Raw genomic sequence first — 15,584 nt, 5'->3', positions numbered from 1 at the left:
TGGTTGTTTTTTCTGGAGCCCATTGCCTTGGGCTCAGTCTCGCTTCTTCTTGGAAAAGAGACGGGGTGAGGGGGGTGGATTTGGGAGGCTGTACAAGCTGCCATTCATGGTGCTAACTCCCCATATGTCTGGCTGCTGACTAATGGTTTGACAGCATCCCCTGCAACCTCCGTGGCCTTTGGCTGCTGCTTTTGTGGCGTAGCTGGGCAGTTCTTCGGAGACTGCTCCTGCTGGAGGTTCCCCTGATCTAGAGCTGTCGGGGCACTCCACTGTCCTCTCCCGTGCAGGTAGGTGGATCCTGCTTGTCAGATTGTACTGTAGCAGCAGGACTGTCCCTAACACCTCTAGTTCTTCGTCCACCAGTGATGCTGCATTAGGTGGATCCCTTCTCTTGTAGCAGGGGAGCTGTGGCAGCCCCTGGGGGGACAGGAAGTAGAGAAAAGGAGGACTTGTGGCACCTTAGAGACTAACCAATTTATTTGAGCATAAGCTTTCATGAGCTACAGCTCACTTCATTGGATGCTGTAGCTCACGAAAGCTTATGCTCAAATAAATGGGTTAGTCTCTAAGGTGCCACAAGTCCTCCTTTTCTTTTTGCGAATACAGACTAACACGGCTGTTACTCTGAGGGAAGTAGAGAGTTTGTACTTGGGCTGCGAAGCGGGTCTCTCCAAAGCTGCCTCCATCACCAGCTCCTCCATCACACCCAGGACAAGCTGTGGATCTAGTTGTTTGTTCTTCGGGGGAGCTGTGGGCTGTCAGGTGTTTTGAGCACACCATGTGAGTGAGGATTCTGCTTTGTTGAGCACCCACTTACTCACCACTTTGAAGTTAACTCTCAATTTCCTATGCATTTGCAGCTAACCTAGTTACACTGATTTTCATGAGGGAACTGCCCCCCGTTCATTATCACAGGGATAGATAAACTGAAGACAATGTAGATAATACTAGTTCCCTGCAGCATCTCACATCTTTGATCTGAAGGTTAACTGAACAGAGTGGCATACGTAATGTAAGGCAATTCAGACATGAAAAGGATTTAGCATCTACAAGCTAATTTGGTTACATTGGTAAACATCTAACAGGACTCAGGTACACAGACAAACACATTTAGCATCTACCCTTGATTTCTGTTACAACAAAGGAATGGGTTAGTGATGCTGGTCAGTAAATCTTTTTGATATTCACACACAAGTGAAGTGTGCTGCTTACAACTGCAATGCCTCTTGTCAAGCTGTTATGGGTCAGATGCAGGCTGGCTGGTTTGCCAGTGTAATCGTGGGGTGCAGAGCGATCTTCAGTTCTGCACTTGTGGGACCATTTCAAAAAGCTGTTTTCTTTTCAGGCGTCCTTTTTGTAGAAGCAGGTGCCAGTCCAGTGAGTATAGAAACCGAGCTCATGACAGAGCAGCTGAAAGAGCAACTTCAGGACCTGAAAATACAACTGGAAACCAAGGTGATGGGGGGAGAGGGGCCCTGGGGAACTTACAGACGCTGGGGCAGAGCAGTGTGGCTATTTCCTGTCTGCATTCGGGTGACTCAGTGCTCTTAAAGGAAAGGAACTGGAGTCAGCTGGGGCTTGGTTCTACTTTGCACCACAGCTGTTCTAGAGGGAACGGCGCTCCTGATTCATGTGTGGTTCAGGTGGGGGAACTGGGGGGGACAGAGTTATAGGAAGGTGGGGCCGGAGAGATCTGTGCTTTTCCCCTCAGATCCGGGCCATGGATGGTTCTCTAGGGGGTGCTGACTCTGTTTGCGGAGGTGCCAGGGAGAAGTCTGCGTGCCTTCCCGCACCCATCCCAGGGGTGCACAGGACGTCTTGGCAGGCAGCAGGAGTTGAAGCCACAGTTGGCTGTGTGGCTTAGGAAAGACTTGTAAAGGGTTTTGTTCATTTGCAAGGGCACGTCCTATTGCACCAGCCAGCCCAGAGGAAACGCCTGCAGATTGGACACACTTTAAACAAGGAGCTGTGTTTGTTATTGTCTCTTGGAGTTTCTTTCCTCTGGGATTTAAGAGGGATTCCAGGCGTGGTTCTTGCGCTCTGCGAGGATTCTAGATTCTCTGCCCTGTGTCACACCCCTAGTCCTACTAGCAGTAAAAGAGGGATTGGTTCACATGCGGGTTGGAAGGAGAAGTAGCAAAAGAATTCTGTGAACCCCTCCGTGCTTGCCTGAGTCACGGCTCCAATTCGCAGCTATTCAGACTCTATTGGACTAATTTTCATTGTTTCCAATGGGATGGTTGCCTTGTGGGCTCCTGATGGGGTTGTTGAGCTGCTGAAGAAGACACACACATGCCATAATCTTGGGGAGTCCCGGCGGTAAATAGGAACGAGATTTTTCAAAACAATTTAGGGAGCCTTGGATGCTATTGATGCTAATGGGAGCTGTGAGTCCAAATCCCTTGGACAGCATTGTAAATCTCAGCCTTGGTGTCTTGTCTCAGATCAGGTGTATGTCACTGACCTCGGTGGGCTTTGGGCCCATAGTGAGCAATAAGGAAGGTCGTGGTTGGCTTCTGTGTGGATGTTCATGGGGCGGAAGGCGCTCGGTTCCTCCTCACTCCACGGAGGGGCAAGCACATGCTTCCCTGGTTGTGAAGATGTCAGAATTATTCAAAAAGCAAGAATACAGCATAGGATTGCTCTGCTTTTGTTGTAACCCCAGAAAATGTTTAACTGAAATAATAAATCCTATTGCCTTACGTCGTCCACTGGCTTTAATAGAAACACTGCAGGGTTCCTCCAGGAGAGATTTTAAAATCAGAAGAGACCATTGTGGATCATTTAATCTGACCTCCTTGGTATCACTGGCAATTGCATTAGAATGTTTTAACCTAGGTTAAAGGAGGCCAGAGATCTTTGCAAACACTTTCTGTTCAAGCTAGGATGCTATAAATGTGTGATTCCTAGCGGAGTGCAGAAAAGTGTATTCAGGAGTGCCTCGCTAACACAGAACTATTTTTCCTCTTGCAGGTAAATTACTATGAGAGGGAAATTGAGTTAATGAAAAGGAACTTTGAGAAGGAAAGGAAGGACATTGAGCAAGGCTTTAAGATGGAGATCAGCGAATTAGAAGAGCAGAAAGGTGACCTGGAAGAGCTCAAAATGAAATACCAGGAGGTAATTGATGGCTTGAAAGACCAGCTCCAGAAATCCACTCCAAGTCAGGAGCTTGAGAAGAGGTTTGAGAAGGAGAGGTCAGAAATGGAACAATACTATGCCAAAGAGATTTGCAACCTGGGACAGCGGCTGGCTCAGGAAAGAGACAAGCTGGAAGAAGAAATGAAGATGCAGCACAAGAACGAGCTACAGTTAATGAGGTCTGACACCCTTTTCTTTCCGGAGCGTGAGTGCATAATCATACAAGAGATTGGGAATGGATCCTAACTCAGTTCTGCTCGCCTCTATTCAAGCTCTTGTAATAGAGCAGGCTTATGGGATTGCAAGAGATGGGGTATTATGCATTTGGCTCTGAGAGGTTTCCTTATTTTGCAAGCAAGTCAGGACAGTGTAGCAGTCTGTGGATCTAGTTTAAAGCAAGAAGACTGTGCTCACCTTGTGTGAGCATTTCAACGTCTAGGCTCTCTGCAGGTTTCCCTGACACTGATGGGTCTCCCCGATGAACGCAGAATGTCTAGTATGTCCAGACGAGGGGGGGCCTTAACGAGTTCAGCTCTCACCAGCATCTTAATTCTTGCTGCTCCAGCAAACCGGCCTGCCCTTAGACTGATCCACAGGCAGCGAAAGTGGGTTTCGTTTCTCTTAATTGGCCAACCAAGGAATTAAGCGGCATGTAGAAGAGGAAAGTAAGGGCTTTGTTCCACATTTTGGTCTCCTCCCTGCCCCCAACCGGGCAGCTCTTCGTTAGCTGTCGATTTGTTTTGCACAATAGCTTATTCTTTGCAAGTGTGTGGGGGTGTGGGGGGAGGGAGAGGGGGAGATTCTCATGCTTCGTAAATGGAATCAGTTATGAAAAATCCAGTAGCCGTTGTCTGCCCCTCTGCTGGTTCATCTCCTCTCCCATCACTCTCCACCTCTGCCCCTGGGCTTTGCTCAAACCTCTTGCTCTGTTGGTCCCTTTGTCTTCCCACATTCTGTACTGTTCCTTGTCTGGGATAGACTCCGGGCTCAGGAGTGGGGCGTGTGTAGGATTTGGTGTAAAAGAACACTCCAACAAAGACTGAATTGGGCAACTGGCAATGAAGCCTGGTCTGGGATTAAAGAGTGAGTGGCACCTACTCCCATCATAGGTAGGTCGCTTTGAACCTACCTATGTGTGGTCTCCTCAAATGGCCACTGCTTAATATTTGCATTATAATAAAGTAGGCTTGGTAAGCCGGTCAATTGACTAGTCAAATAATATCAATTGACCACCTACTATTTGAGCCCGGTCAAGTATTCCAGCAAGAATGCCTGGAGGTGGGTAGCGGCCTTCCTTTCTGATGGCCCATGGTGCCGTTCTTTCATTTATTAGAGCTACATTTCATTATGTTTTGCATTTTTCTGAGTTACAATAACTCAGGTAAGTCCCCTTTGATTGTACAGTAATTAGGCATAAGTATTGATCTGAGGCTAAACTTATTGGAGGCTTTTTGTTACTGTCCTAAAAAATTACTGCTCTGAAATATTTGACCATTATTTGGCCAGTCAAATGACCAATTATTTTTGGACTGGTCAAAAGCCCAAACCTACAGTTGATGCCTGGTGCCTCGGTGGACTAGGCACCGGACAGACACACAGTGTGCGGGGTACTCCTCTCCAAGGAGTGTGCAGTCTCATTTGGCAAGACAAAGGATTATTCTCCCCATTTTACAGCTGGGGAACTGAGGCGCAGAGAGACTAAGTGACTGGTCCAAAGTCACACAGGAAATCTGGGGCAGGCTGCTACAGGTCCCCAAATAACAATTTCTTTGTGTGCAGAATGGAGCTGCACAGGGTCTTGGAAGATAACACTTTGCTGAGAAGTAAACTCGGGAGATTTCAACAGGAAGTGGAGGATGTGGAAGAAGCAAGTAATAAACAAAGGTAAGAAAAGAACCCACTAACATTTAGCAGTTTGCTGAAGATGTTCGTCTGAGTTCCTTAAAAGCGAAAGCCTCTGTCGGAAATGGAATATACCCAAGTCCATTGTCTGAACAGGAAATCCACCAGAAACTGATAATTCAGTGCAAAAAATCCTAATGGGATGTGACACAGCAATTCAGATCTGGCTTTGAGAGGCTGCTTTGAGCTCAGAATTTCAGTTGCTATCTGGTTGTGAAGTCAGCTCAGTCATTGAGTTCTGGCTGGCTCCACGCTTCAGAGTGCCAGGGGGTTGGAGACAATTGGTGATACCGCTTCTGGCCCAACCCAACCTTCTGGGGAAGGTCTGACCAGCTCCCAACACAGGCAGTTGGCTGCAGGCTCACTGAGCAAAGAACTCAAGGCCAAGAGTGAGCCATGACTTTTGGGTCCCCGACTTTTACAGGGCAGCTGCTTGGTACTCTCTGAAAATCAGGTCCCTTTAAGATGTGTCCAGCTGGACACCTAAAATCACTAGTCAGGTTTGAAAGTCTTGGCCTAAATTGCTAGCACAATGTTATGTTGTGAGTCCTGGGCTAATGCTGGCATGATTACTCAGACTAGAATAACCATTCTCATTCTTTTAATCCAAACCAGTGTTGTCATGGTGTTCATTCTGTGCCCGGGAAGGTACTTTTACAAAAAGAGGTCTATGCTTTGCAATGATATGTGTTTCCCCTTCCAACAGGAAACAAATTGATGAATTGCAAAGAGAGAAGGAGACGGTGCTATCTGAGACAGAAGAGTTAAATCAATTGGTAAGAACCTACTAATGCTATACGGCACTTAATTAGCCCTTCTGCTTAAGGATTTAGCAAGGCAAAGAGGGGCAGAGAAGGAGCATCCTGTGTATAACATGCAAGGTGTTTTGAGCAAACACTTGGATCTGTGCATTAATTAACTTGTCTCTGGACTCGCCCTGCTGACTTCAACTTGGTTTCAAAGCAGGCTGGGGGGTTTAGGACACCCTGTTCCCACCTATTTTAATGGGAATCAAGCACCCAAGTCCTTTAGATGACTTTGAGCATTTCAGGAGAGCTGGATGGGAAATGTTCTTCATGTCTCAGATTGTTTAGAGAGTGTGAAATTTTCCCCCATCTCAAAGCAAGTAGTAATTTTGGGTTCACTAGCTGAGGCCCCATAAAAGGAGCTGGATCATCACAAAGCGCTGAGCCACCTGCTTTCGAAAAGTCATCTCTCTGCTAAAATGCCTCAAAAAGAGGCCCCACAAATCACTAATCACTTTAAATTTTGGCTTGCTTTTTTTTCCTGTCTCCCTCTGAGACTTGTGGATTCGTGGCTAAGACCTTTAGATACGCAGAGAGAATGATGCACAATTAGCTACTAAGCAGCACTGGAACACGCTCATAGGCCAGCGTTGGGGGCAAAATACACTGCGTGTTTTTGGGGCTTGTTGGGGTGATTTGAATAGCCTGCTGAGGCTTTGTCAGGTGTTCTCTCTAGCTTCTTCGCACCGCAGCATCTGTAAAGGCTCCGCAGCCAAACTGAGGATTGGGCTTTCAGGGGTCTTTCATTGCTGGAGATGAAAACAAATGTGCGTTATCCCCAGAATGACTCCCCTTGTTCCAAGGAATTAACTTCCTGCAGAGCTACTGTGCACGGCTTCTCTTGAGAGAGGGTCGCCGTGCACTCTCTTGACACACCCTCCCATCACACTTCGCCGGGGCGGCCACGTAAACTCCCCCCAGTTAGCGTGTGAACGAGTTGTTGCCATTGTGAAAGGGGCTTGTCTTGGGATGCTTTAATTCTGACTGTGTAAAGACACCCAGGTGAATCTGTGTGAATCCATCACCAACGTCCACATCCTCTTCTGTGCATGGCCCCGACGCCCCCCAATCTTCCCCTTCAGAACAAGACGTACAAGCAGGAGATCTGCCGGCTAAATGCCAGGACCCTGCAGCTGAGTAGCCAGCTGTCGGACCTCAGCCTCCAGAGCGAGACCAGCCACAGTACAATCCAGCTGCTGAACCAGAGACTGGCCCAGACGGTGAGCCAGAAAGAAGAGGAAGCTGCTGTTGCCAAGCAACTGCAAGCGACGTCAAGTAAACTGAAGCTGGAGTACGGTCAGCATCAGTCAGCATGGCAGCGAGAGAGGGAGCTGCTCCAACAGCAGCTCAGGGGGTCCAGAGAGAAGGTGAGATCTCAGCGGGGTGTTAAATCGACAGCCTGGGCTTAGGTTGTCCTGGGTGGGGTGGAGCTCCTCCTCTCTCGGGGGGTGCGGGGTGCAGCCTGGCAGTGGTGCAGAGGGAAAAGAAGCAACCCGTACTAGTTTGTGGTGCCCGCCTGGGTCTCTTCGAAAGGGATTTGCAGCGCTGCTAGCGAGGGGCATCTGGCCCTGCCTGGCCACAAACCTATGGCTGCTCTGTGGGGTTAAGTTTGCAATTCCCTGCGTGGTGCTGCTCCAGCACGGTTGGACACGACACGCCTGTGGGCAGTTTGGCCTGTTGTCTCTGGGGCTGGCGAGCAGGATTGACACAAGCCCCCAGCCTTGGGCTGGCTCTGCGCCCATTGCAGTCACTGGGGAGTTTAGCCACTGCTAGGCTGAGCCTCAAGGCTTTAAAAATCCCAGCTGGCAGGTCTGTGAATGACGTTGCCACGCGCCAGGCTGATGGATGTGCCGCGACACAGGCACCCTGGGACCAGGAGGAGGGCGCAGGGCTTCGTTCATGTCCACGGAAACGAGCGCAGGAACCCAAGAAATAGCCGTGTCCTGCCCAGAAGGCTGGTCTGTGGGTTCCACGCTCACGGGCGCCCCCCACCCTTTGCCTAACAGGTCAGCCAGGGGCAGGACCTGGAGATGGGACTGGAGTGCGCGGCGCAGGAGTGCCAGACGCTGCGGCTAATGACCGCACAGCTCAGAGAGGAGCTGGAGGAAAGCCAGGGTCAGGTACGGACTCGATGCAGCTGCAGGCTGGGCTGGGTGGTGGCTGGTCCTTGGCTGCATGTGGGGAGAGGCCTGGGTGCAAGGAGCCAGCTATAATTGCAGTACCTGCTCCCTGCTAGCAACCGCTGTGGTACAAGCCATCCCTGTGGGGAGCTGGAGCCGGTTCGCACCGGCTCGCTAGAACCGGCTGTTAAATTTAGAAGCTCTTTTAGAAGCTCCCACGAGGGAGAACCGGTTCTAAAAGGGCTTCTAAATTTAACTGGCCAAAAGTGGCTCCTTAGGCGCCGACTCCAGGGGTGCTCCAGCCCTGGAGCCCCCACGGGGAAAATTTGGTGGGTGCAGAGCACCCACCGGCAGCTCCCAGCCCACCTCCGCTCCGCCTCCTCCCCTGAAGGGGGGCGCGAGGAGGGCCGCCCGCGCTGCAGCAGGTAACCCGGGGCGGAGGGAGCACGCAGGGGAACCGCTCCCTGCCCCAGCTCCCGTCTGCCTCCCTCGGCCTGAGTGCGAAGCCACCGCCTGCTTCTCAGCCCTCCCGGCTTCCGGCCGAACAGCTGATTCGCGGGAAGCCGGGGGGAGAGGAGGGGTAGAGAAGCAGAGCGGGGCGGTGGGTTCGGGGGAGGAGGCGGAGTGGAGGTGAGCTGGGGCCAGGCGCGGGGCAGGGAGCTGCCGGTGGGGGCTCTGCACCCACCAAATTTTCCCCGTGGTGCTCCAGCCCCGGAGCACCCAGGGAGTTGGCGCCTAAGGTGCCACTTTTGATGTGATCAGTGGGGGGAACGGCCGCTCCTCCTGCTCCCCCCCAGCTGTGCTCCCCCGCCCCTAGGAGCCAGGGGGACCTGCCAGATGCTTCCTGGGAGCTGCCCCAGGTAAGCACCGCCGGGACTCCCCTCCTCACCCCCTGGCAGGTGCCTCTGGCTCTTAGGGGTGGGGTGGGTGCCCACTACGGTGGCCCACGAGACCCTCCTGCCCGGTTCTGGGGGCAGTCAGGGGACAGGGGAGGGGGGTGGATCGGGCAGGGGTCGGGGGGGGGCGTCAAGGAACGCAGGGGGGTTGGATGGGGCAGGAGTCCCGGGGCGGGGGTGGGCAACGACCCCCTGGTGGGGTGAGGAGGGCACCTGTTGTTAAGATTTTGGCAGCTCATCACTGGGCGTGAGCGGGGGGGTTGGCTCATGTTGGCAGGGAACGGCTCCAACTGAGGGGGGGTTAGAGACAACTGCCAGGTGTTGGGAGAAGCCCCCTCCCTCGGGGGGATGAGAACCAGAGGAGATGGTGCCTGATGTGCAGGCAGCCACCAGCTCCTGGGCGGTCTTGGACGCGTGGCTAAACCCCAAAGATGGCTGGGGCCCTCCAGGCCACATGCCCAAGAGTTATAACTTGGAGCAGGAAAACGACAAAACCGGCAAACAGGGTCACCAGGCGCCCTTCTCCGACATGAGAGGTCGCTCTGGGGTGAACTCCCCAGGCACCCACAGCCTTCTGCTCAATGGGAATCCTCCAGCCGTCTCTGAACCCAGCCTGTCTCAGCTCACAGACAGAGGAACCGTCGTCAGTCTCAGAACAGACCAACAAGAGCAACCCTAACCTTTCCCAGTGTGTCAGGGTCTCAGTTCTCTAGTCACAGGCCTTACACCTGTTACTGATGGCCTCTTGCAGGCAGGCCTGGTGCATCGGTTCTGCTCTTGTGACGGACGAAAGGGCAGCTCCCACAGGGCTGGGACAAAGTGACCTCGTCTCCCCCCCTGCAGCGAGTGGCACGTTCTGGAGGTGCTCTCTCAGTCCAGGAGCGGGTAGTCCTGCTGATTAACAACATACAGCAGGACCAGCCGTGTCTGACAGTGTTGCATTGATGTTCTGTCTTGTCGAGGAAGCCAATGGCTAATGTCCTTCTGGTTGTCTGTACATGATCATTGAAATACCAGTGGGAGTCCCCTGGCCCCGGCCAGCCTTTCTGGCCTCAGTGACCTCACCCCGGAGCATGGCTCAGGCATGTAGGTTACACTGCTATCTTACAACAGGAGTACATCCAGTTCTCATTGCACCAGGCCCCGGGATGATCAGTGAGCCTCTTTCTGCACTGTGGGTTAGCTGGGAGCACCCCTAAATCCCCACCCTTTGTGACTCTGTTGCTGTCTTCTGCTGTGAAACGGTGCCTCTGTCTTCATTTTTCTCTTGTGCTGTAGTTATTAGAAGCCAACACGAGACTGAGCCTAGCCCAGTCTCAGCACAGGCAGGAGCTGCAGCTGCTAAAGGACCAGCTGGAAAGCACAGTCCCCAGGGACTGCCTCGCCCAGCTGCAAAGTAGGTGGGCAGAAGAACAGCGGAAAGTTCAGCAGCTACAAGAAAACCTCAGCTTCCAGGCCGAGCAGGCGAGCAGGCAACTGGCCGCCTTTCAGGTAAGAAGCAGGTGCAGAGATTTCTCATCAGCTTAGGCAGTGTGACCCAATGGAGAGGCCGCTGGCCTGGGACTTGAAATCTGGGGTCTGTTCCTGGCTCTGCTGCCAGCCTCTGGGTTGACCATGGGCAAGTCACGCCCCTGCTCTGTGCCTCAGTTTCCCCATCTGATGAATGAGGAGGATGATACTTCGCTGCCTTTGTAAGGTGCTTTGAGATCTGTGGCGAAAAGGGCAATGTAAGAGCTCAGTCATGGGACATACCATTAATCTTAAAAATCTAACACAAAGCGCAATCCATTGTGTTAATTCAAACTCCCCGAGTGCAGCCTTTTCATTGCGCTGTGTCCCAAACGCTGGGAAACAAACCTTTGCATGCAGACTGCTGAGCTTCGTCCCGCTTCCAGGAACAGGGCTTGCCATGGTGAGAGGCCGTACGCCTGTTTGTGTCCACTGGGGGAACGCCGGAGACTGTGGAGTGGGGAGCTAGTGCTGGGTGAGGGGTACAGGAGTGACATGTGCTTGGCGACCCCTGCTACTAAGCCAGTGGGCAATTGTGCTTGGTTCCATCGGGCTGGTCTCAGGGTGTGTCGCTTCAGTCCCAGTTTCAAAATGTTCCGATTAAATCAGACAGAGCAAAATAAAACGGAAAAGAATGAAAAGCGAGCCCAGCAGGTAATGCCAGCAATGGAAATCGAACCCAGGGAAACGTCAAAACAGAGCTTCCCAGGTCATGGTCCCTGCCTTTGGGGAAGGAATCTCCACTCAAAACAATTACTTTTGAAGACATTGCTGTAAAGTTCACCCGGCATCCTTTAAAGGTTTTGTGTTAATCCCTAAGAGCTTCCACATAAAACTCATTCAGTCCTATCTCTGCCACTTCATTTAACTTTGGGCCTGTCTACATTTACAAGGCTGCAGCGATGTTGCTGAGCGCTCCAGGGAGATGCTACCTACGCCAGTGGGAGCGCAGGTCCTGCACCTCCCCAAGAGGTGGGAGTTGGATCGACAGGAGAATCGATGTTTGCACTGGGGGTTAGTTCAGGTTAACGGCGCCGCTCAGGCTGTGGATTGTTCAAACCCCTGAGCAACATGGTTATACTGATCGAATTTCCTAGCCTAGACCAGGCCTTATTATCCCTCATTTCTAAGGTCCCGCCGGGGATCGTGGCCCCATTGTGCTAGGTGCTGTATGTGCAAATACAAACACAGTCCCTGCCTCCGAGAACTCACACGCTAGGTTTAGACAGTGTGTAGAGGGGAATGAGCTCACGCCTGGGGGAGGAGGAAGGGAAGGACGAGGAGCAGCAGATGGGTGTCTGCATTAGCAGTCACAGGGGTTTCATTCACAGGTGACCGCCAGTTCAGCCAGTGCCCGACAGGAGCAATGGCTAATGGAAAACCTGCCAGGCATGCACGGTGCCGGGTGCGGCTCCCTGGTGAGTGCTGGGGTGGTTTGGGGCTGAGACCTGATGTGCCTTTGTTGCCGTGCATTGCAGGAGGAACACGAGAGGCTGCTCAGAACAAGGGAGGAGAGGACAGAGGAGCTGGAACGGGATGTGGGGAGCATGCAGATGATGCTACAGGAAAAGGTGACCCAGCTCCAGGAGCAGGTTAGTGATAGAGGGGCCTTAGCCATTGAGTGCCTGGCTGTGAAGGGCCGAGGGAGGGGCTGAGTTGTCAGGAGCTGCCATTTGTGCCTGTCGGAGGCACCTCTGGTTTTGTTTTTGCTGTCGGCCCAGATCAAACCCCCACCCGCAAGTGTGCCAGGCTGGGTGTTCACCGGATGAATCTCTGCTCCATTCTGCAGCACTGTTCCCCTCCATCCCGCTGCGGAGGGGTCTCTGCTAGGCTGGCTGGGTGCAGGGTTCAGAGACAGCTATATCCCATATATTGCAGCCCGCCCCGGGTCCTCAGGAGCCATCATGGCCAGAGGAGGGGGCCTTGCCTGTGTGCCACCAGACCACAAAACTGGCCTCTGCAGGATGGGGTTGCAAGGTCAATTTGGCGTTAGCTGAGAGTGGGCCATGGGTCTGTGTTCTTAGATTCACAGAAATGATGGGCTGAAGGGAACCTCAAGAGCTCAGCTAGTCCAGCCCCCTGCGCTGAGGCAGGACCAAGTAAACCCAGACCCTCCCTGATGGGTTTGTCTAGCCTCCCTTGGAAGCCTGTTCCAGAGCTTAACTCCCCTGAGAGTTAGAAAGTTTTTCCTAATCATAGAATACCAGGGTTGGAAGGGACCTCAGGAGGTCGTCTAGTCCAACCCCCTGCTCAAAGGAGGACCAATCCCCAATTTTTGCCCCAGATCCCAAGTGGTCCCCTCAAGGATTGAACTTCACAACCCTGGGTTTAGCAGGCCAATGCTCAAACCACTGAGCTATCCCTCCCCCCAAATCTCTAACCTAAATCTCCCTTGCTCTCCTCTGCACTCTCTCCAATTTATCCACCTCCTTCCTAAAGTGTAGCGCCCAGAACTGGACACAGTGCGCCAGCTGAGGCCTCACCAGCGCCGATTACAGCAGGACGGTTACCTCCCGTGACTTACATGCAGCACTCTTGCGAATACACCCCCAGCTGCATCACATTGTTGACTCATATTCAAACGGGGATACGCTATAAAACCTCCAGATTCTCTTCAGCAGCACTACGACCTAGCTAGCTATCCTCCACCATTTGGAGCTGTGCATTTGATTTTTCCTTCCTAAGTGCAGTACTTTGCACTTCTCTTTAGTGCATTTCATCTTGTTGATATCTGACCAGTTCTCAAATTTATCAAGATCATTGTGAATTCCAGTCCTGTCCTCCAAAGTGCTGGCAGCCTCTCCCAGCTTGGTGTGATCTGCACGTTTTATACGTGTACTCTCTGTGATACCAATTAAGTCATCATTTAGCCTCTAGACTAAGGCTTCTCATTCTTCCTGTTTATTCCCAGACTCCTTGCATGTGTGTATAGACATGTAAAATTTTGAGCAGATTCCCCCACTGATTTTTCCCCCTCCTGTTGCTCCTATGACCCCAGTGTAATGTTCCATTTGCCCCCAACATTTAGTCCTCTGTTACAGGCACCTTTTGTTATACTTGCCTGGGGCTTTTGTCGCGTAGTTTAAAGCTCTCCTCGCTCGGCTGGTGAGTCCATGTGCAAAGATGCTCTTCCCCGATGCAGACTCCGTTGGCTTCAGTGCCCTGCTCAGCCACCACAGAGGGGCTGTGCATTCTGCTCCCGCCCTTAGGGTGGAGTAGCAGCCGCAGAGGGGAGGTGCTATGGGGGGTAGCCCCACATCCTGGCTCTGGATTGGAGGGGTGGAGTTCATCTCCCTGCACTCCTCCTTATCTCGCCCCAGTGCCTGGGCTTAGTGCTGGGGAGAGAGCCCCATGGCAGTATGTGGAATGTCAGTCGAGTTGGGATGACGAGCTTCTCTGTACAGGACCCTGTCTGTGCTCAGAGGAGGCTGGATAAGAAATCGGGTTCTAGTTAGAGCAGCTGGGCAGCGATGGGCATCAGAGGGCCGCTCTCCTGGCATCAAAAGCCTGCCCCATTGTCCAGGTGAAGAGCCGGGGAGTACCTGTTAATTGTGGCTCCATCTGATTCTGTAACAATTATTTTTACCAAACAAGATGAGGCCTAGAGCCTGACCCCTAGGGGAGTTCGTGCAGGGCTGCATGCTCCACGACTGGATCGCTAACACAGAATGGCTGTTGACCTAAAGCTGCTTCCTCCTGCTTTCCAGCGTGACAGAAACGTTAAGTGTGACCTGCTGCTGAAAGACCTGTACGTGGAGAACGCGCAGCTGGTGAAAGCTCTGCAGGCCACTGAGCAGAGGCAGAAAAATGCTGAGAAAAAGAACTTGGCCCTGGAGGAAAAACTCTCAGCCCTAACCCAACTGATTAGAAGAATGGCGCAGGCATCTCTCAGCGTGTGAATGGGCCCCGGTGCCGGGTTTGGCTGCAGCTGGAAGGACAATCAGCAGCGGACACCTGTCGCTGCACTCCATTATCTCAGCCTGGGAGCAGCTGTGCTACAGGGGATCCCGGCCTGGCCTAGTGGAAAGTGCAAAGCTCTTTCGGCTGGGGCCTGCACAACTGGGTCATGGTGAACTCCCGTCTGCCGCTGGGATAGGCAGGGTTAGTGGTGGGTGGGGACACCGTATGTGCCTTCCCCAGCTGTGCCCAGTAGGGGAAAGGGCTTGCTGAGATCTCTCAGGGAGCTGGGGAGAAGGGATAATGGCCATAAGAGAAACATGCCCTGTTTTTTCAGTGGGAAAGCATTGAATGCTTGAACGCCGTTCAGGCCATTCCAGACGATAGAAGGAAGCTCTCTGCAGCGCGGGTCTGTCTTGGGGCCAGATGGTATTTACGGTAATTGCAACGTGCCCTCTGAGTTTGTCTGCACACTGGCAGTTTGTGTTGTACACACACAGTTTTATACACAGAGAAAATACTCTTCACCCCTAAGTCCTGGCTGTCGTTCAGTGGCCCATGCTGCTGGAAGTGGAAGGACCTGCTCTATTTGTAGGGTCTTCTGCTTTCGGGTCACTTGGAATGGGAAATGGTTTTAATATTAAAATTACATTTTTACCATTGGTTTCTGGGTTGATTTTATTTCCCCTGGGATTTGGCTCTGCCCGGCCTTACAGCTTCCCTTGGATTCTAGGACACACAGACCCTCGCTTACGTCAAGTCAAGAGTGCAGGCCCTGGCCCAGCTGCAACGGCAAGCAGGAGAGCTGGCACAATGGAGCGACCTCTCCTTGTTCTCTGCCTTGGCTGTCAGAGGAGTCGCTTTGCTCCCTGCTCCTCTCCTGTGAAATATGGCTTGGCTCATCTCTGCTCCTTCCCCTCTTCAGTGCTGCAGCACTAGGGCCCTGTGGGCAGGGAGCGAGGGGGCGTGCAGAATTAACTAATTAGAGCACTGGGGCTTTAGTTTACAAATATGGAGTCACTCATGTGGTTACCCAGCATGCAGAACTGAGAGGACATGAGGACTCCATACTTGTAAGCTAAAATGGCTCTTTACTGAGAGAACTATTTACAGAAACGCTGCAACGGCCAACAGCACTCCAGCCCTGTGCACACAGATGGACTTCCAGCGCTGCCTCCAGTCTTCTCCCTCCTGTAACCTGTGCTCCTCCCTCCAAGTTCCATGCAGGCTGCTCCATCTTTCCTTTCCGAATTTTTTGTGTGTGGTGTCTTTTGTACAAGCATTTGCTGACTTGCTGGGGTTGCTAGTACATC

The 15,584-nt window shown here is 52.4% G+C and overlaps 1 protein-coding gene across 7 annotated transcripts in view; it reads left to right on the top strand.

Moving 5' to 3' along the window:
* NINL (ninein like) overlaps positions 1 to 14,931 on the top strand; it is a gene marked incomplete at its 5' end in the record, with an annotated part of 70,759 nt that extends 55,828 nt beyond the window's left edge. For 6 of the 7 annotated variants that reach the window (XM_084624042.1, XM_084624039.1, XM_084624044.1 and 3 more), the window contains 9 exons: positions 1,346 to 1,455; positions 2,974 to 3,320; positions 4,921 to 5,025; positions 5,750 to 5,819; positions 6,932 to 7,216; positions 7,856 to 7,969; positions 10,144 to 10,356; positions 11,853 to 11,966; positions 14,082 to 14,931. In XM_084624042.1, coding sequence (XP_084480168.1) covers positions 1,346 to 1,455; positions 2,974 to 3,320; positions 4,921 to 5,025; positions 5,750 to 5,819; positions 6,932 to 7,216; positions 7,856 to 7,969; positions 10,144 to 10,356; positions 11,853 to 11,966; positions 14,082 to 14,273 — 1,550 coding nt within the window. In that variant the 3' untranslated portion in view covers positions 14,274 to 14,931. Of the gene's footprint in view, positions 1 to 1,345; positions 1,456 to 2,973; positions 3,321 to 4,920; positions 5,026 to 5,749; positions 5,820 to 6,931; positions 7,217 to 7,855; positions 7,970 to 10,143; positions 10,357 to 11,852; positions 11,967 to 13,968; positions 14,058 to 14,081 lie in introns of those variants that run through there. The other variant, XM_084624041.1, reaches the window with a different exon arrangement.
* Positions 14,932 to 15,584: the final 653 nt, after the last annotated feature.

This window comes from Lepidochelys olivacea, assembly GCF_965140295.1.
Source record: "Lepidochelys olivacea isolate rLepOli2 genome assembly, chromosome: 3".
Classification (NCBI taxonomy): Eukaryota; Metazoa; Chordata; order Testudines; family Cheloniidae; genus Lepidochelys; species Lepidochelys olivacea.
Note: the sequence above shows the minus strand (reverse complement) of the source record. Positions and strands in the feature narration are given on the sequence as shown.